The sequence below is a fragment of the Danio rerio genome, chromosome 8 (genome assembly GCF_049306965.1).
Source record: "Danio rerio strain Tuebingen ecotype United States chromosome 8, GRCz12tu, whole genome shotgun sequence".
Classification (NCBI taxonomy): Eukaryota; Metazoa; Chordata; class Actinopteri; order Cypriniformes; family Danionidae; genus Danio; species Danio rerio.
Window position 1 is genome coordinate 1,495,001 of NC_133183.1, and position 22,500 is coordinate 1,517,500.

At 37.9% G+C, this 22,500-nt stretch overlaps 1 protein-coding gene and 1 long non-coding RNA gene across 2 annotated transcripts in view; one reads left to right on the top strand and one right to left on the bottom strand.

Annotated features, from left to right (window-relative positions):
* The window catches only part of LOC141375562 (uncharacterized), a 49,987-nt gene extending 40,084 nt beyond the window's left edge, over positions 1 to 9,903 (bottom strand). The window contains exon 1 of the long non-coding RNA XR_012384016.1: positions 9,790 to 9,903. This is a non-coding gene — a long non-coding RNA (uncharacterized lncRNA). The remainder of the gene's footprint in view (positions 1 to 9,789) is intronic.
* A 1,714-nt stretch (positions 9,904 to 11,617) lies between these two features.
* Positions 11,618 to 20,121, top strand: avp (arginine vasopressin). Its single transcript, NM_178293.2, is given in 3 exon segments — positions 11,618 to 11,747; positions 14,156 to 14,360; positions 19,940 to 20,121. Coding segments are annotated over 3 exon segments (450 nt in total). The 5' UTR covers positions 11,618 to 11,621; the 3' UTR covers positions 20,059 to 20,121.
* Positions 20,122 to 22,500: the final 2,379 nt, after the last annotated feature.

Here is a 22,500-nt window from a genome sequence, read left to right on the forward strand (position 1 = left end):
TGCGTTGGATTTTACTCGTATTTATATGTAGTATTTAATTTCAAGTAGCCTAAATAAATTTAATTAGGGTGAAGCAGTAGGTACTGCTGTCGCCTCACAGCAAGAAGGTCGCTGATTTGAGTCCCGGCTGGGTCAGTTGGTGTGTCTATGTGGAGTTTGCATGTTCTCCTTGTGTTGGTGTGGGTTTCCTCCGGGTGCTCTGGTTTCCCCCACAGTCCAAACACATGCGCTATAGGGGAATTGATGGACTAAATTGGCTGTAGTGTATGAGTGTGAATGAGTGTGTATGGGTGTTTCCCAGTGATGGAAGGGCATCCGCTGCATAAAACATATGCTGGAATAGTTGGTGGTTCATTCCGCTGTGGCACCCCCGGATTAATAAAGGGACTGAGCTTACATATGATCAACTAGAAGTCAAGTTATTATTTGCTGCTCTCACAACTTAGATCCACCGCAAGACTTTCGTCAGGAAGTGTATGTGTGGTTGGTTTATGTATGTGTGTGTGTGCGTCAGTCATTGCATTCTCTCGGTGTGTTTTATAATCAAATTTGTAACCTATTTCCATGTACTGTACGTGCAGCATTTCATCACAGCGATTATCGCCATCAGATTTAAATGAGGTGACTGAACTCAGCCAATGACTAATTACGCTCCATCGCCTCATTTGCATATGCATGAGCTCATTATTCCCACAGGTCCAGAGAAAGGCATGATGTTCCTCAAAGTTATTTATCAGATTGTTCTTTTGTGCACAAACAATAAGCAGCGGCGGGATTAGATTAGTGTGTGTGTCGCTCTGAATGCTGAGCAGGTATTTCCGCTGTTTACTTCAGAGCCGCCTTGAATGTTAGATTCCTCATTTTACTGCTCTGACCTTCTGCTTTCTGCTGTTCTTTACACCTTCAGCTGCTGACAAACACACACACACGTCTCAACTCCTTTACCTCACTCATGTGTGCAATATTTATCATTCATTTTCCTTCAGAACATGCAAACTCCACACAGTAACACCAACTGACTCAAACCAATGACCTTGCTGTTACGCCACAGTGCGACACCACTGAACCACCGTGTCGCCATCATATTCATTCATTCAATTTCCTTTAATGTATTTCAGCTTAGTACCTTATTTATCAGAGGTCACCGCAGCGGAATGAACCGCCAACTCATCTAGCATATGTTTTACACAGCAGATGCCTTTCCAGCTGCAACCCAGTACTGGGAAATACACAATAAACAATTAATCAAAATACATTAGCTAAACTCTGAGTACACCTTTCAGCATACATATCTGACACTTTGCTACAACAAGCAGGAAGGGGAGTCATCGAGATCTACAGGAGCTCAAACTCCCCTCTCGCCTAGCAATGGGAGGGAGCCCAGGGCTCGAGGATCTTATAAGCTCAGGGCTCTCTCCCAGGACAGCACGCCAAACTAGCTTTATTACCAATCATCAGCTAAGTGTGAACTCTTGAAAGCCAATTTAGTTCATCAATTCCCCTATAGCGCATGTGTTTGGAGTGTGGGGGAAACCGGAGCACTCGGAGGAAACCCACGCCAACACGGAGAGAACATGCAAACTCCACACAGAAACGCCATCTGACTCAGCCAAGGTTCAAACCAGCGCCCAAAAATACCCCAAAATGTACTCTTCCTCAAGCCATCATCCTTCAGACACACATGCAGTTTAATAGTGTTGAATAGTGACTTTAATTCTGAACTTTCCATAAAGTACACAAATTCATCATAAAGCAGTGCTGAGTCTGATTTATAGTTGACCCGGATCGACGGATTTGCATTTGATTACTGTATTTATACAAAAATTATGTGATTTATGCAACAAAAAAAGCTTTTCATGCTTCATGTATAAATCTGCAAATTTGCGCATACATGCTACATTTTTGCATGAACTTTATACACACTGTAAAACCCAGTAGTCAACTTTATCAAATGAAATGAGTGTAGTTAACTCAAAATTGACTGAAAGCTAATTCTACTCATTTGAAAAGAGTTTTGAACTTTGGCCCTGTTTACACTAACGCGTTTTCATTTTTAAACGCATACGTTTTGGAAACGCTGGAGAGGGTCCGTCTCAGTGTGGATTGGGGACAACGGAGACATCACCAGAGGACACGTCGGGTAAATCTTCAAAAGGAACAGTGTACTTTATAACTTTATTCACATCATCCTGGCTACGTTGTTTCTTAATCTTTTTAACAATTTTCTTAATAATAAAAATGAAAACATGATGTGAGGAACTGCTATTCTCATTTTGATATTAGAAACTTACAGACAGCTGAAATGTTGAGGCGTCGTGCTGCATATATGAGCGTCACCTTCACTGTGTTCATATTTATAACAAAACGGAGCCTATAGCATTTCAATTCCGGAGCCTTTCAATTTCATTGAAAATAGGAAGCATACCCTCTATAATGATCAATAATAATGATCAAGGCAAACAATCAGTCAATATGCAGATTAGGGGTGTCAATTCGATTGTCAATTTTTAATCGAAATCGATGGAAATTTATGCTCAATTTTGATTATCAAATCAAAAAATAGAATCGTCGATGCTGCCACGCCCCCATGTCACAGGTTGGCTTGCCAAGCGGGAAAAAACAGGCTTGTTGAAGTGCTTGTTAAACTGCAGAAGCAGGAGACCCGTCGACAGAGCTTAAACCCTCTCCTCTTTCAATGAAGTCACCGGTGTGGAAGCATTTTGGATTTCCAGTGAGTTATGTTGACAACGTTCGTGTTGTAGACAAAAAAAACACAGTTTTGCAAGCTCTGCTATGTGCGTATTACGTACGGTTCATCCGATAGACAACACCGGCATCGCGATCCTCCGCCCGCCCCCGTTGCAAATCTGCTCGTGAAAAGTACACACTCAGGCCCTGTTTACACTGTCTTTGTTTTTAAATGGCATTTTAGAACGACAACGATTTGACATCCACAGTGGCGTGTAGCATTTCTGAGCAGCCCTCCTTCCTCACTACCTCTGAAAATGCACATCACGTGACCACACACACACAGACGCTCACACAGCCATGCGCTCGAGACAGCAGGTCCAGGCAGTCAGAGGACTGCTTCAATCTTTCACTCACTTGTACTCAGTCATTTTAGCGAACACCTCAGATACTGTTGGCTGGTTCCTGTTGGTTGTGCGTCTTTTTTACCGACGCCATTATAACGACACAGATCACTGCCTATTCACGAGTCCCGCAGAAAAAGTGATTGACAGGTGGTAATTATGTGTGTATCTTGCCTTTATTCATTTACTGTATGATTTGTTTATGGGTAAAACAAAGACCATGCAGGTCAGGTAGTTTAAACGGTAGGCTACAAATAATTAATTGGTCATTAATTAATTAATTATTCATAATCGAAAATCTAATCGAATCGTGCCTTTAGAATCGAAAATGTAATCGAATCAAGGATTTGGAGGATCGTGACACCCTTAATGCAGAATGTACATGGTTACATTAATCATTAACTTATCTTTGCTCTTAGCCAAAACACGTTACCCGAGAACAAGTAATAAATTCAAAAGACCAAAGTCGTGGATTATGTCAATAGATAGAGACAACAAGATGACTTCATTCATTTTGTTGTCGGCTTAGTCCCTTTATTAATCTGGGGTCGCCACAGCGGAATGAACCGCCAACTTATCCAGCAGGTTTTTACACAGCGGATGCCCTTTCAGCCGCAACCCATCTCAAGATGACTTCAATATCACAACTAACAAATATAGTGAGATTAGATCCAGTGGTAGAACCTTGATGAACAGTCCGACGAGCACAGCTCTCATCTGGGTAGATATGCTGTAGCGCTTGCCAGTGTGTGTGTGTGTGTGTGTGTGTGTGTGGTCACGTGATGTGCATTTTCAGTGGTGTGGTGTAGACTGAGAGTTGTTCAGAAACTCTAGTGTGGATGCGGATCGTTTTCATTCTAAAACGCCGTTTTAAAACTAAAACGTACTAGTGTAAACGGGGCTTCAGTGTTGAAGGTAATGAGTTAATTAAAAACCTCATTACTTCAACTTAAATGGAGTAAGTTTACAGTACTCATTTAGATTAGTTTCTTAACTCAAATGGTTTGTAGCAATCGGCTTCCTCGAGCGGTTTGAGTTGCCTTAACTTATTAGGTTTTACAGTACTCAGTTGGTTTGAGTTCTCTTCATTTATTGGGTTTTACTGTGCTCAGATTGCTTCATTTACTCAAATGGATTAAGTTCACAGGACTCATTAGTCACAGGATTAGTTTTTGAACCTGAATGGTTTGTTGCAATCCGTTTCCTCAAATGGTTTGAGTTACCTTAACTTATTGGGATTTACAGTGTAGAAATGAGACTAAGCAAAGTAAGAAAAGCATTATTTTGCATTATGATTATTCAACTGCTATACCTGAACACGTAATATCAGATTTTTCCAATATCGTGCAGCCCTAACCCATAGTGTACTCTCTCAATCCTTTAACGTTTTATCCCAGCTCTTCTTGCTGTATAATGGTGACTCAATAGTACTAGTGACTTTTATTTTGAAGCTTTTAATAAGTGCATAAATGGGGTTCAAAACTCTGCCAGCCTCAGGGCATCCGGTTAATTGTCATCCCATACGAAATCGCCACGTTTAGAATCTGATTTATTAAAAAACAGGGATCTTCACTGCCTGGCTGAAATACAATATAAAGTGGGTATTAAACCAAACAAGAAATCACTGCATCCAATTATATTTTTCCGCTTCATGTCTTTAAAGGGGCACAAAACACCAAAAACACATGTGCTGAGCTGTTGACAGTCATATGTGTGCCCCACGCTGCTGTAAGCACTATTAGGACACTTATATTTCAGTAAAAAATTATTTTGAGCAAATTCGTTCTTCTCCAGTTTGAAACGAATTTTTGAAGCTGCGTAACATCGATGAGATCCTTGCATGTATTCCAGCGTGGAGAGTGATAACATTCATAAAAGTGCTGCAGTGAAGGTTTTGTTTTCATTTCCCGCTATAAGATCGCAGCTAGACTCACATGTGGATTACAGGGCACACCACACGTGGCAGAAATGCGTTTGTATTAGGGATGGGAAGATTAACCGATATGTATCGATACGCGGTCATGCGCGTGCACGATGCGAGTGCATCGGTTGAGCAGCAGAGGATGAATGAAATTTTGGAAGCAAATCGAGAGGCATCGTTTTTTGCGAGATGCATCGGTTTTTCCAAGATACAGCTTATATTTTTAATATAGAATGTATTTTTTATTTATTAGCAAGTGTTGTCAACCTGTTTTTGGCGCATTATTTAATCGACCTACATAAAGTAAGCCTTAGCAACGGATTTGCGGATGTGTACACTTACACTAGTGTATCAGGTGTGCGGATGAAGCTAGTGGAGCGCCCTCAGAAAGCGCGAGAAGCAAAACAAACATTTAATTCCTCACTGAGTTTTAAATCTAAAGTATGGCAACATTATGGATTTTGCAAAAAAGATGGACGACTTTTTAGGACAGATGCAATTTGCAAAATGTGCCGCGCATCTGTAAAATACACGGGCAGTACGACTAATCTGAAATCTCACTTGAAGCGGCGCCTCTGTGTTGTTGTGGAAGCATCTTCCAGTGTTCCTGCATCCCCGGCTTCCTGCACTGCTTCAACTGTAGCTACCAGCTCCAAAAGTGGTGAGAAAAGCATTGCAAGTTTTCTCCATGCGCAACAGTTCTGCTCGCTCTACGCCAATAACGAATGCTATTGCATTGTTCATCTGCAAAGATATTCAGGCTAGTGTCACGGAGAACGAAGGTTTTAAACACCTCCTCCTGTTAATTTTTATTTATTTATATTTTTATTAGCCTGTTGTTTACAGTGACAGTGATGTTTCAAAGCAGCATAACACTGCTAGTTCACCACCTTAAGTTTTGAATAATCAGTGGCAAAATATATCTTTGTTAAACTTGTTTTCATAGTTGAAAAGTTAAATCACAATTCTTGTTGTGCAATGCTCAACCTTTATGTTGAAAGAGTGCAAATATATATATTTTAATATATATTGCACTTATACATTTTGTTTATCTTGAAAATCCTTAAATAATATGTGCTATATGTTCTAAAATGGCCCTCTACTGTAAACTGACACTCTGGCTCTGAGAGAAAAGCCAGTTTGTAAAAAAAGTCTTGGTTTTGCTTGGTTAATAAATAATCAAACTCATTCAATGGCACAGCATCCTCTTTCACATAATCTCTTAAACTTGATCTAATAAGTTAGTGCTGAATTATCGCATTGTATCGTGATATGGATGTGAATCGTATCGTGTTGCATCGCAATATGTCACAAATGTATCGCTAATATATCGGATCGTATTCTTTGTATCGAGATGCGTATCGGATCGGCATTATAGCTTAGATGCCCAACCCTAGTTTGTAGTTTGTAATGTTTGGAACATTATTTACCCGAGAGCTTTTCTCATCTGGAAATGGTGAAATCCGGATTTGCTGCTCGTCTCCTTTTAATAAAGACTCCAGTTGGTGTTGATTGTCCTGTCTTTACAGATTTGGTAAGTGTGTGTTCAGTGCTCTTTGTTTATGTTTATTCAGAGGCAAAGTTAGTTGGTATGGTCAGCAGTACTCTTTCAGTGTGTTAAAAAGGCTGTGGCTTATAAGTGCAATTCTAACCTCTGTCTTTTGTCCTTTATGATGAGGCACCCCGCACACACCAGAACACGTTACCTGAGCCAATCAGCTTCCAGGATCTGTGACTACGCAATCTCCCCCACCCAAACCGATTTTCAGTTTCTAGTGTAGCGAGACATGTAGACGGACGCCAGGGGCGGACTGGGACAAAAATTCAGCCCTGGCACTGTAGCCACACCAGCCCACATTACCACACCGACACAGCCCCACCCAAGGACACGCACATTCACTATTTATTTTGGTTTAAAGGTGGTGAAATAATATGACATTCAGATTTTGATTATGTCCAGGTAACCTAGGATTGAGTCGGCGCATCTTGAAACCAGACGGCAGTTGCCGATTGGGCCAAATGCTTAATATTTATTATTATTATTTTTATTATCATCATCATAATATCATATCTAGCAAGAGATAAAAGCTGTCTGCACTTAAGTACAATACATATTAAAAAAAATAAATAAAAATGACCGGCCCACATTTAAAAATTGGTCCGGCCCTTCTGGCATTTGCCAGAATTGCCAGATGGCCAGTCCACCCATGACGGACGCTAAAGTTTGCGGGGAGTAGATCACGGACTGTTTTCATCATTGTTTTCACTCTCCCTGTGTGTCAACTATACCCGGTCTCCCCTACTGTATGAGGAAATTGCTTTTCATGACAGTTTTCAGTGCAACAAAATGACAGTGACAGACAAAAACACAGATAATTAGGGATTTTTTTTTTTTAAATGTATTTCCGCTGTTTAGAGTTGTCATGAATATTATTTTCTTCATTTTACCGCTCTGATCTTCTGCTTTCTGCTGTTACACACTCTGCAAAAAGCATTTTTCTTACTCTTACTTGTTTCTAGTCCAAACATCTAAAAACTCTCAAATCAAGAAGCATTTTCTAGACAAGTCTTGTTTTCAGAAATAGACTCAACATTAAGTGAGTTTCTCCTCAAAACAAGCTAAATATGTCAGTGTGGTCAGTAAAATTATCTTGCTTTTACTTTGAAATAAGTTCATTTTATTGACCACGAGGACCCCACAGTAGATCTGACACTGTTGAATAAAGAAGAAAGAGATGATCCAAAACCCAGTGCAAAAAATACAAATGAATATATAAAAAGAAATTATGATGAATATGTTCAAATATATACTGATGCATCAAAAGCTATGGAAAATAAAGTCGGAGTGGCTTTTAGTGTTCCAGTTTTTAACATCAAGAGATACAAAAGAATATCAGATAAGCTGTCAATTTATACAGGTGAAATGACTGCAATTTTATTGGCATTACAATGGGTAGAAGAAAACAAACCAAAGAAGACAATTATCTGTTCTGATTCAAGCTCATCTTTAGTATCAATTGAAACAGGACATTCAGAATGTAGATCGGATATTTTGATAGAAATTTTACAATCAATATACAGAATTCAACAGATGAAGAACATTTTGGCTTTTATCTGGGTTCCAGCACATGTTTAGGAAATGAAGAAGCAGATGAATGTGCAAAGGAGGCTACAAAAAAATCAGAAATTGCTATGTTTTTAAGAACTAGTAAAAATGAAATGAAGACAATTATTCGACAATATGTGAGGGAGAGATGGCAAAAGAAATGGGAAGAAGAAAGAACAGGAAGATGGTATTACGTGATTCAGAGGATGGTGGGTAAAAACAGAACAATAGGGAGAAATAGACGTGAGGATACTGTTATTTCAAGGTTAAGGTTTGGACATACTGCGTTGAATAGTGGACTGTTTAGAATAGGAAAACATCCAAATGGATATTGTAATAATTGTAAGGAAGAAGAAAGTATAGAACATATCATAAAGAAATGTCCATTATATAAAAAGGAAAGGAATATGATGATAGATATTGAGGAAAATAAGGTAAATATAGATATTAATAGTATGTTAAGTAGTAAAATAGGAGATAGTAAATTGAAAGCTTTATTTAGAGAAACTGGGTTGTATAATAGAATATAATTTAATAAGTATAAGAGAAAAAAAAAGTATATAAAAAATAATAATAATAATAAATAAATAAATAAATATTTTTTCAATTCTGATCCACACTCCTAACCAGTAGATGGCGGAAATGCATCATAAAGTTGTTTGCCAACGCACAATAAAAAATCAAAGAAGAAGAAGAAGACCACGAGGACCGGATTAACCAATGGGCATTATGGGCACAGGCCTAGGGGCCCGTGTGCACTTGGGGCCCCTGCGATGGGGGAAAAATGCAGGTTTTGGAGTGTCTATTGAGGCTAAGTGCAAATAAAGCACCTCGTTGGAATGAGCTAGTTAAGTGATTCACGGCTATCACCGTTTGATTGACAGAGACAACATAAATAAAGAGCGCAACTGACAGCAGCGTGAGTGGCGTAGCTTGTAAAGCGCATGGCAACATGTTTTGACGTGATCGATCATGAACCCGGTTCAAATCCAGCGTCTGATGAACACGTTATTCTTCTTTCCCCCTACTACATATCAGATTTTGCCTCCTCTTCATCACGAGGAAGACAAGTAGGAATCATTGATAAGTGTGTGTATTATGAAAGACTCATAGACCTGGATTGGAGAGGTGTTATATCCAAATCATGTGCATTATAAGTTTGTAGAAGTTCTACATTAAAAACACCCTTAAATATACATTTTTAGTACTGCTTCAGTGAACCTGAACAAGTATATTAAAATTCTTTAATTTTCACTAGTTGTATTAGTATACTTTTGTCAAAGTGTGCTTTAAATATAAGTTATGGACTAGAAATATATGTACTGTATATCATTTATTTAAAAATATTAATTTTATTTAACTAATATGATATTAATCTTGTTTTTTAATCCAACTATAGTGGTGCGGCTAGGTAGCCTCTGAATTCTTAATCCAGGCCTGCTGACCGCCGAAACTCAGTGATCAAAATTTAATCCTGGCTGGGTAAAATCTTGGTAAAAACCCAAACTCTGAGCTCAAACAACAGATCTTCTATATATGCATTTATCTGAGGTTTAGTTTGGCTTTACACTTATCCACTGGACAACACACAGCATTACATTGAGAACAAGTTTAGTACTAAATCATGAGCCAAAAACTGTCCATCATGATGAGAAACGCCAATAACTTACTTTTGATTGAGGCCCATTTCTCTCTTTGTTTGTCGTCAATGTGAATTCGATCTGAAAGTTCTCTGTTCTTCATCACAAACAAACTTTTCTCCACTTTTCTTCTGCATCTATGCTGGTTTTAAATTTAGTTTTCTGTGCTCTATCGCCCCCAAGCTCACTGTTTGTGCAACTGCAGCAGCTCAAAAAACAAACAAACAAACAAACAAATAAACAAATAACATAAAAATAAACAAACAAATAAATAAATAGACAAATAAATAAATAAATACAAAAATAAAACAAACAAATAAACTAAATAAATAAATAAATAAAATAAATAAATAAACAAACAAATAAATAAATAAATACATAAATAAAACAAACAAATAAACAAAATAAATCAATAAATAAAATAAATAAATAAACAAACAAATAAATAAATAAATAGACAAATAAATAAATAAATACATAAATAAAACAAACTAATAAACAAAATAAATCAATAAATACAATAAATAAATAAACAAACAAATTAATGAATAAACAAATTAAATAACTAAATAAACAAACAAATAAATAAATAAGTTGTAAAAATAAATAAACAAATAAATAAGCAAACAAAAATGAATAAATAAATATAAAGAAACAAACAAATAAATAAACAAAATGAATAAAGCAATTAAATAAACAAATAAATAAGCAAACAAAAATAAATAAACATAAATAAACAAACAAATTAATTAATTAAATAAATAAATAAATAAATACATAAATAAAACAAACAAAGAAACAAAATAAATCAATAAATAAAATAAATAAATAAACAAATAAATTAATAAATAAACAAATTAAATAACTAAATAAACAAACAAATAAATAAATAAGTTTTAAAAATAAATAAACAAATAAATAAGCAAACAAAAATGAATAAATAAATATAAAGAAACAAACAAATAAATAAACAAAATTAATAAAGCAATTAAATAAACAAATAAATAAGCAAACAAAAATAAATAAACATAAAAAAACAAACAAATTAATTAATTAAATAAATAAATAAATAAATAAATAAATAAATAAATAAATAAATAAATAAATAAATTTTATTATTTACGTGTTGGTGTGGGTTTCCTCCGGGTGCTCTGGTTTTCCCACAAGTCCAAACACATGCGCTATAGGAGAATTGAATAAACTAAATTGGCCGTAGTGTACGCGTGAAAGAGTGTTGCAGCTGGAAGGGCATCCGCTGTGTAAAACATATGCTGGATAAGTTGTCGATGACCCCTGATTAAAAAAGAGACTAAGCTGAAAAGAAAATGACTTAATAAATGTTTAATGATTAAATACTATAAATTAATAGTAAAAATAAATACTTTTTCAGAGTTTTTGTCTTGTTTCTAGTCCAAATATCTAAAAATTCTTAATTCAAGAAGCATTTTCAAGACAAGTAATAAATATTGTTTTGTTTTTAAGCAATAATGAGTCAAAATGAAGTCAGTTTTTCCTTAAAATAAGCAGAATAATCTGAAAAGGGGGTAAGAAAAATCATCTTGTTAGTAGTTTTGACAAAGATGTTTCACTTCCCCGTATGTCAGATTATTTAGCTGGTTTTAATAAAAAAAACTCACTTCATTTTGACTCGTTATATCTGGAAATAAAACTATATTTCCCACATGTCTAGAAGACACTTCTTAAGCGTCCGTAGATGTGTGTGTGTGAGAATCAAGGCTTTTCTTCAGTGTGTGTTGTTGAGTGAGGGAGGAGCTGATGCTGATGCTGAGGTGATGCTGTGGTCCTGATGCTGCGCTGCTATATAAGAGTGTGTGTGTGTATGTGTCCGTCAGTGTGTCGAGATGTCAGACTCTCTGCTGTCTGTGTGTGTGCTGTGTGTGCTCGCGCTTTCCACGCTCTCGTCTGCCTGCTACATCCAGAACTGCCCACGAGGAGGCAAGAGATCCCAGCCGGAGCCCATCAGACAGGTACACACACACACACACACACACACACAAACTTGCACATTACTACAGCTGATAACACACTGCCGGAGCCCATCAGACAGGTACACACACACACACACACACACTTACACATTACTACAGCTGAAAACACACTGTCGGAGCAGGTACACACACATACACACACACACGCACACACACACACACACTTACACATTACTACAGCTGATAACACACTGTCGGAGCAGGTACACACACATACACACACACACGCACACACACACACACACTTACACATTACTACAGCTGATAACACACTGTCGGAGCAGTTACACACACACACACACACAAACACACACATAAACAATAACTATACACTTTACTAGAGCTAATAACACACTGTCGGAGCAGGTACACACACACACACACACACACACACATACACAATAACTATACACTTTACTAGAGCTGATAACACACTGTCGGAGCAGGTACACACACACATGCACATTACACATCACTATAGCTGAAAAACACTGTCGAAGCTCATCAGACAGGTACACACACACACATACACACACACTTTACACATTACACATCACTACAGCTGAAATTACACTATCGGAGCAGGTACACAAACACACACACACACTTTACACATTATACATCACTACAGCTGAAAATACACTGTCGGAGCAGGTACACACACACACACACACACACACACACACACACTATACACATCACTACAGCTTAAAACACACTGTCGGAGCTCATCAGACACACACACACACACTATACACATCACTACAGCTGAAAACACACAGACGGAGCTCATCAGACACATACACACACACACACACACACACACACTACACATTACACATCACTACAGCTGAAAACACACTGTCGGAGCAGGTAAACACACACACACACACGCATACACACACACACAAACTACACATTACACATCACTACAGCTGAAAACACACTGTCGGAGCTCATCAGACACACACACACACACACACACTATACACATCACTACAGCTGAAAACACACAGACGGAGCTCATCAGACACATACACACACACACACACACACACACACACACACACTACACATTACACATCACTACAGCTGAAAACACACTGTCGGAGCAGGTAAACACACACACACACACGCATACACACACACACACAAACTACACATTACACATCACTACAGCTGAAAACACACTGTCGGAGCTCATCAGACACACACACACACACACACACACTATACACATCACTACAGCTGAAAACACACAGACGGAGCTCATCAGACACATACACACACACACACACACACACACACACACACACACTACACATTACACATCACTACAGCTGAAAACACACTGTCGGAGCAGGTAAACACACACACACACACGCATACACACACACACAAACTACACATTACACATCACTACAGCTGAAAACACACTGTCGGAGCAGGTACACACACACACACACACACACGCATACACACACACACAAACTACACATTACACATCACTACAGCTGAAAACACACTGTCGGAGCAGGTACACACACACACACACACACACACGCATACACACACACACAAACTACACATTACACATCACTACAGCTGAAAACACACTGTCGGAGCAGGTACACACACACACACACACACACACACACGCGCATACACACACACACAAACTACACATTACACATCACTACAGCTGAAAACACACTGTCGGAGCAGGTACACACACACACACACACACACACGCATACACACACACACAAACTACACATTACACATCACTACAGCTGAAAACACACTGTCGGAGCAGGTACACACACACACACACACACACGCATACACACACACACAAACTACACATTACACATCACTACAGCTGAAAACACACTGTCGGAGCAGGTACACACACACACACTACACATTACACATCACTACAGCTGAAAACACACTTTTGGAGCAGGTACATACACACACACACACACGCATACACACACACACACACTACACATTACACATCAATACAGCTGAAAACACACTGTCGGAGCAGGTACACACACACACACACACACACACACGCATACACACACACGCACACTACACATTACACATCACTACAGCTGAAAACACACTGTTGGAGCTTATCAGACAGGTACACACACACACACACACACAGTATACACATCACTACAGCTGAAAACACACCGTCGGAGCAGGTACACACACACACACACTCACTATACACATTACACATCACTACAGCTGAAAACACACTGTCGGAGCTCATCAGACAGGTACACACACACACACATTACTACAGGTGTTTATTTGTGTCATGTAAACTCTCTGTCTTTCCCTGTGTGTGTGTGTGTGTGTGTGTGTAGTGTATGTCGTGTGGCCCCGGGGGTGTGGGCCGCTGTTTTGGCCCCAGTATCTGCTGTGGGCCAGGTCTGGGCTGTGTGCTGGGCTCCCCGGAGGCGCAGGTCTGCATGGAAGAGGAGCAGCTGTCGGGCCCCTGTGAGACCGGCGGGACGTCCTGTGGGGATCGGGGGGGACGCTGCGCCGCTGAGGGCATCTGCTGCGATTCAGGTCAGAACCAATGTTTACTCTGTGTGTGAGTGTGTGTTTGTGAGAGAGTGTGTGTCTGACCTGTGTATGTGTGTGAGTGAGAAAGTGAGTGAGTGTTTGACCTGTGTGTTTGTGTATATGTGAGTGTGTGTTTAAATAGCAGATGCATCTGCACTCGTTTGGGGACTTATGGGTGTGCTGGTCTATAAAGGGGTTTTTTAATTTTGTGTGTTTTTTTATTTTCGTGTGTTTCGTTCGCTGCCAAACATCTTGCTGTTGTGCCCCTATTGCTGAGCAAAGCAGCCATTTGCGAACAGCATCTGGTTTGCATCATTGTTTCTGAGCTACTGTAGGCCTAAATAATAATAATAATAATAATAATAATAATAATAATAATAATAATATTGATAATAATAATAATAATAATATTGATAATAATAATAATAATAATAATAATAATAATAATAATGATAATAATAATAATAATAATAATATTGATAATAATAATAATAATAATAATATTAATAATAATAATAATTTTTATGATAATAATAATAATAATATTGATGATAATAATAATAATAATAATATTGATGATAATAATAATAATAATAATAATAATAATATTGATGATGATAATAATAATAATAATATCGATAATAATATCGATAATAATAATAATAATAATAATGATGATGATGATAATAATAATAATAATAATAATAATAATAATAATAATAATAATAATATTGATGATGATAATAATAATAATAATAATAATAATAATAATAATATTGATAATAAAAATAACGATGATAATAATAATAATAATAATAATAACAATAATTTATATTGTTCACTTATTGTTTTATATCAGGGCCTGGTGTGTTCTTGATCCGGCTCTGATTACACCTGTGGAATGTCCCCACAGTTCATAAAAACAATCCTTTGTGTGTGTGTGTGTGTGTGTGTGTGTGTGTGTGTGTGTGTGTGTGTGTGTGTGTGTGTGTGTGTGTGGGTGTGTGTGTGGGTGTGTGCTCAGTATACAGGGGTGGGTGAACTGATGACCTTCTCGGCCAATCACAATCATTTCTGTTGAACACGTGAACACAGTGGCAAATCAGCGCTGTTTTAAGAAAGACATCAACAGTGCCTTAAATGTTAGCGTGAAATTGCTGGTTTTTCTTTTAATTCAGTATCGTGACGAGGCTAATATAGTGAAAGAATCAGTTTATTAACTCAAGTTTGATTAATGTTATCTAAAACGTGTGTTTGGGAAAGAAAACGTTAGCTAACTAGTGCCATTTCCCTTAACTTAGCTGAAAATGAGCTCTGATATCCCTTTTTCATTCACCATTCATTCAGAACGGACCTTCGGGTCACCCGGAAGCCGGAGAAGTGATAAATTTGTGTCACTTTATCTTCGCTGATAAGATATACAGCCAGTTACACAACATTCCTATGTGCCTCCCAATGATACTTCAGGGTTTCTCCCCACCGCAGCCTCGATTTCACTTATGTAATGCCTATTACATATCCATAAAACACAGTGATATAACCGCGCTCGGATCGAATCGCTTTCTCACTGCAATCGATCCACTCCAGAGTTTGTTTCAATCGAGCTGAGACCACCTCATCAAGCGATCTCGCAGCGATTAATTTGGCGCGGATCTGAGCGTGATTGGTGGATTCACATATGCCAAACGAACCGCGCTAACTGGGCAAACGAGACAGGTTCCCAAACAAAAGTCTAGGTGTGAAAGCACCCTAAGAACACTGCGGTACGGTTCCGGTTGTTTCTCCACTGAACCTGGAACGGCGCGGCATGATTATAAACAGTTCTCAGCCTGGAATTCTCCACACGGAGACAACCGTGCTGAACTGTGCTGACAGATTCTGTGTGTTGATGTCGCGGCTCTGTTGTCAAGCTACCACAGCTGGCTCAGCGGAAGCGCGCTAGTCATCAGACATCCACAAGTGAACTACACTACATTTAATATAAAAAGTGTAAACAGGTCTACACGATACAGTTTGAAAAGGATTTTAAAACCAAGGAGCAGTCTCTGGCAGATAATCACTGGCCCACCACATTCTTACCTACATATTTCATTTATTAAAGTTATAATTGCATTGATTTAGATGTAATCATGTATAATACAAATTACTAACCCGTCGTCTAAAATCCTAAAATAATACAATAGCCTGTTGTTTTATTCGTGGCTAGAGCTTGATTGCCGGCAGCTAGCTCTCTGCAACTCTCACATGGTCGCCCACTGAAGCTAAGCAGGGCTGCCAGGTCAGTACCGGGATGGGAGACCACATGGGAAAGCTAGGTTGCTGCTGGAAGTGGTGTTAGTGAGGCCAGCAGGGGACGCTCAACCTGTGGTCTGTGTGGGTCCTAATGCCCCAGTATAGTGATGGGGACGATATACTGCTCAGTGAGCGCCGTCTTTCGGATAAGACGTTAAACTGAGGTCCTGACTCTCTGTGGTCGTTAAAAATCCCAGGATGTTCTTCGAAAAAGAGTAGGGGTTTAACCTGGCATTCCTGCCAAATCTGCCCACCGGCCTCAGTCCATCATGACCTCCTAACCATCCCCATATTCATCACTCTGTCTCCTCTCCACCAATCAGCTGGTGTGTGGTGTGCGGTCTGGTGCAAAATGGCTGCCATCGCATCATCCAGGTGGATGTTGCACACTGATGGTGGATGAGGAGATTCCCCCAATGTGTAAAGCGCTTTGAGTGCCCAGAAAAGCGCTATAGAAATGTAAGGAATTATTATTATTATTATTATAATTTGGGTGACATCCTATGAGACCTTTACTTCGCCTAGCTGAATGTGAGTTTATTGCATGCAGCGCTGCGTTTAGTAGCACAAAACTGGCTCTGATCCAGGAGAGAACTTTACCAACAGCTACATGCACGGCTGAAAGACTTTCTTTCTGCTGCACATCGAATAAAGACACGATTAACATCATCATCATCATCATCGATGTCCACAATCCTATAGCTACATCTTATATCCATAAATCACGAACTTGCAGACTCTTTGAACAACGAAGAAATAACTGCACTTCAGTCGAGCCAGGCGGCTTGTTTTGTAATGTAATGCCGGTGCTATATCACCTGAAGGACGGTTACAGCGTGTTGTGATGTCGGCCGTCGCCGGAGAAAGTCAAATCTTTCTTTACTTTATTATACTTTTGTTTGAAAGCATCTTATAATTTAAGAGTTAAATTATAGCCGCTATATGCACTAAGCAACACGTCAAATTAATGAATAAATTAAATAAATACGGATTCTTAAATGTCGTTTTTTTTTTTACTAAAAAAAACAAAAAAAAAACACTTTTATAAAAATGAAATGAGCAATTTTCTACATTTTTTCTACATAGGGGTACCTCAGGGATGTGTACTATCACCTCTTTTATTTTCTATATATATTAATGAACTGCAGTGCAATATTGATGACAATCTCACACTCATAAAATATGCTGATGATCTGGCATTGGTTTCCTGTCAGGAAGAAATGAATAGCTCTTTATATTTTAGATATATTGATAGTATTATAGATTGGTTTGGCAAAAGTTCATTACACCTAAATATTGGGAAAACAAAAGAGTTATGTCTGGGGAGTCAAACAAGAAGGGTAGATACTGGACTCTTTAAACCAGTCACCATAAACGGACAAATAGTAGAGCAGGTTTCAAATTTCAAGTATTTAGGCACAATTATTGACAATAAACTGAATTTTAATAGTAATGTAGAGGCGGTTTATAAGAAAGCAAGTCAGCGCCTCTATCTCCTCCGCAAATTAAGAAGTTTTAATGTTAGTACACAGACTTTAAACTTGGCATATAGATCACTTATAGAGAGTGTTCTCATATATAATATTGTTTCACGGTTTGGTGACACAACACTTAAACAGAAAAAGAAATTAGCGCAAATTATCAATCAGGCAAATAAGATAACTGGTCACAAACAGCATTCATTGCAGATTTTATTTGACTCTTTTATGGAAAAAAGAGCAGTGGTGATTTTTAAAGATAATACACATCCCCCTTCACTCAGCATTTGAATTGCTACCATCAGGACGCAGGTTAAGAATTAAAGCACGAAGAAATGCCTATAAAAAGTCATTTATCCCAATGGCAGTTGTTGTTCTAAACCGGATCAATGTTTGTAGTGAATGAGGTGGTTACCAAGTATGATTTGCAGTATTGTGTATGGGGCTAATTTGGTTTTTAAACTTTAAACTTATGTTGTTGTGTTGATAAGTGTTATTGTGTCGTTGTTGTATGTTTGTAATTGTTGTCCTAAATCCAGTGTTGAAGAAAAATTTCCTTTCTGTGTCAAGCAGAACGGACAATAAAGTTTAAAGTTTAAACTAAACTAAACTAAACTATTTTTTTTACGATTCAGTTAAATATAAGTTGGACACAGTGGCGCAAAAAGGGGGTATGCAGTATATGCGGCGCATAGGGGCGCCACACATGGGGGGGGGGGGGGGGGGGGGGGCGCCATTGTGCCAAAACTATTTTTAAAATTACCCTTATTAAAAGTTTTAAATAATAAAAATAAATAAATATGTTTTGTTAAAAAAAATTATTTTGCATTTTATAAAAATATAACATTGTTATTGTTTAATTCAAAATCATTTAACACAATAACATGCAGTCACACAGCCGAAAGTGTTCATGTAGATGTAACTGTTTACATTTGTTTTTATTTTTATCAAAATAAACTGTCAAATCATACATAATGTCAAAAGTTATAAGATTAATCTGAAAATTTGTCTTCATTTATTATTAATTAATTAATTTAATTATTAGTTTGCCAAAATAAGAGGGATCACACAAAATTTGAACCAGCATACCCCTCAGTAAATGTGTAGTTGCGCCCCTGGTTGGACATTTACGGGGCAGTGTAACATGTTCCTGTGTTTTGCTTTGTTTTTGTTCTCGGTGATCTTTACTATATACTGGGTAGCTACGCTACATATTTTCTAAAATGCCAAGCAGGAATTTGTCTGTAGCTTTAATTATTAGGACAATAAAATATTAAAAATAACAAAAATAAAGTTATAAAAATGCAAAGATAAAAAGAGCATGATCATGCTAAATTCTAAAATATACATTTGTTTTTATTTCACTTGATGCATTCGTTATTTAATGTTTGAATACTAAAATAACAGCCATCGGAAGGGGGCAGGGCGCTGCTGGATTTGTGCGCACCTTGGAATAAAATCCTGAAGGCGACCCTGGCTTGGGCGCCCCCTGTTGGCCTCACAACTTCCAGCAGCACCCTAGCTTTCCCATGTGGTCTCCCATCAAGGTACTGACCGGGCACAGCCCTGCTTAGCTTCAGTGGGGGACCATGTGAGAGCTGCAGAGAGCTAGCTGCCGATGTATGAGTTTGTGTGTGTGTTATGTGTGTGTGTTATCTCTGCAATTCATTAAAAAACTCTGTGTGTGTGTGTGTGTGTGTGTGTGTGTGTGTGTGTGTGTGTGTGTGTGTGTGTGTGTGTGTGTGTGTGTGTGTGTGTGTGTGTGTGTGTGTGTGTGTGTGTGTGTGTGTGTGTGTGTGTGTGTTCCTCCAGAGAGCTGCGCTGTAGACCCAGACTGTCCTGAAGGCAGCAGCGCGGGACTTAAGAGCATCTCAGGAGAAACTCTGCTGCGTCTGCTCAATCTGGCAACCCGCAGACAGAGACCTTTCTGAACACATCGCCTAAAACTGTCCCCCACATCACTGTAAATATGTAGTAAAGAAATGTAAATGTCAGAGGGTGTGTTCTGCTGCTTTCTCATCTCTCTGAGAGTTTGAGTGAATGTGTGTTTATGAGTGTATTGTGCCAGAAGCTGCTTGACCTGTTCTGCTTTTGTAATAATTACCCATGAATGGTGTAATCTCTTCTGAACAAAGCCTGAAGCTCCTGCAGATCCTTCAGATCAAGCTCTGACAGATCCTGAATATCAGCTTTATAGACTCGGAACATCTGAACAAACCACACAAAAGGAAACAGAAGTCATGAAGGAGTCACGAGAGTCACGCACTGAACACCAGGACAGTAAACAGCAGGACACGAAAGAATAACCACACTAACATGCACTGATTCACTTTCAGCTGATTTCCACAACTCGCACCGTACAACCAGAACACTACTCACTTTATTAAGAGTACACTAGTAAGTACACTTGCAGTATAACACTAGAAAACACTAAGTACAAGCAGTATTTCACTAGAAAATGACAAGGCTAATTAAGAGTACACTAATAAGTACACTTGCAGTATAACGCTAGGAAAAACTAAGTACACTTGCAGTATAACACCAGAAAACTACTAGGCTAAATAAGAGTACAATAGTAAGTACACTTGCTGTATAACACCAGAACACATTAAGTACACTTGCAGTATAACACAAAAAAACCAATAGGCTAATTAAGAGTGCACTAGTAAGTACACTTGCAGTATAACACTAGAAAACTAAAAGGCTAATTAAGAGTACACTAGAAAGTACACTTGCAGTATAACACTAGAAAACACTAAGTACACTTGCAGTATAACACTAGAAAACACTAAGTACACTTACAGTATAACACCAGAAAACTACTAGGCTAAATAAGAGTACACTAGAAAGTACACTTGCAGTATAACACAAGGAAACACTAAGTACACTTGCAGTATAACACTAGAAAACACTAAGTACACTTGCTGTATAACACTAGAAAACTACAAGGCTAATTAAGAGTACCCTAGAAAGTACACTTGCAGTATAACACTAGAAAACACTAAGTACACTTACAGTATAACACCAGAAAACTACTAGGCTAAATAAGAGTACACTAGAAAGTACACTTGCAGTATAACACTAGAAAACACTAAGTACATTTGCTGTATAACACTAGAAAACTACTAGGCTAAATAAGAGTACACTAGAAAGTACACTTGCAGTATAACACTAGAAAACACTAAGTACACTTGCAGTATAACACTAAAACACACTAAGTACACTTGCAGTATAACACTAGAAAACTACTAGGCTAGTTAAGAGTACACTAGAAAGTACACTTGCAGTATAACACAAAGAAACACTAAGTACACTTGCAGTATAACACTAGTAAACACTAAGTACACTTGCTGTATAACACTAGAAAACTACAAGGCTAATTAAGAGTACCCTAGAAAGTACACTTGCAGTATAACACAAGGAAACACTAGGTACACTTGCAGTATAACACCAGGAAACTACTAGGCTAAATAAGAGTACACTAAAAAGTACACTTGCAGTATAACACAAGGAAACACTAAGTACACTTGCAGTATAACACTAAAAAACACTAAGTACACTTGCAGTATAACACCAGAAAACACTAAGTACACTTGCAGTATAACACTAGAAAACTACTGGGCTAATTAAGAGTACACTAGTAAGTACACTTGCAGTATAACCCAAGAAAACTACTAGGCTAGTTAAGAGTACACTAGAAAGTACACTTGCAGTATAACACAAGAAAACACTAAGTACACTTGCAGTATAACACTAGAAAACACTAAGTACACTTACGGTATAACACCAGAAAACTACTAGGCTAATTAAGGGTACACTAGTAAGTACACTTGCAGTATAACACTAGAAAATTAATTTTTAAGTAAGAATACACTAGTAAGTATAGCATAACACCAAAGAACAACAAGTTAGCTTAGAGTGCCCTAGTAAGTACACTTGCAGTACAACACTAAAAAGCACTAGTAAGTACGCTTGCAGTATAACACTAAAACACTACTAAGTGCACTAGCAGTACACTAAAAGATGACTGTGTTAATTAAGAGTACATTAGTACACTTGCAGTATAACACTAGAGAGAAATTAGTTTAATTTGGAGGACACTAGTAAGTACATATCCAGTATAACACTAGAAAGGACTACCAAGTACACTTGCAGTATAACACTAGAAAGGAATTGGTATAAGAGAACAGTGGTAAGTAGATTTGCAACATAACACCAAAAACAACTAGTTAGCTTAGAGTGCCCTAGTATGTACACTAGCAGTATAACAAGAAGTTAAAATACACTATTAAGTACACTTGCATTGTACAACCAGAAAATTACTAGGTTCATTAAGAGTACACTAGTAAGTACACTAGTAGTACACAAGTACA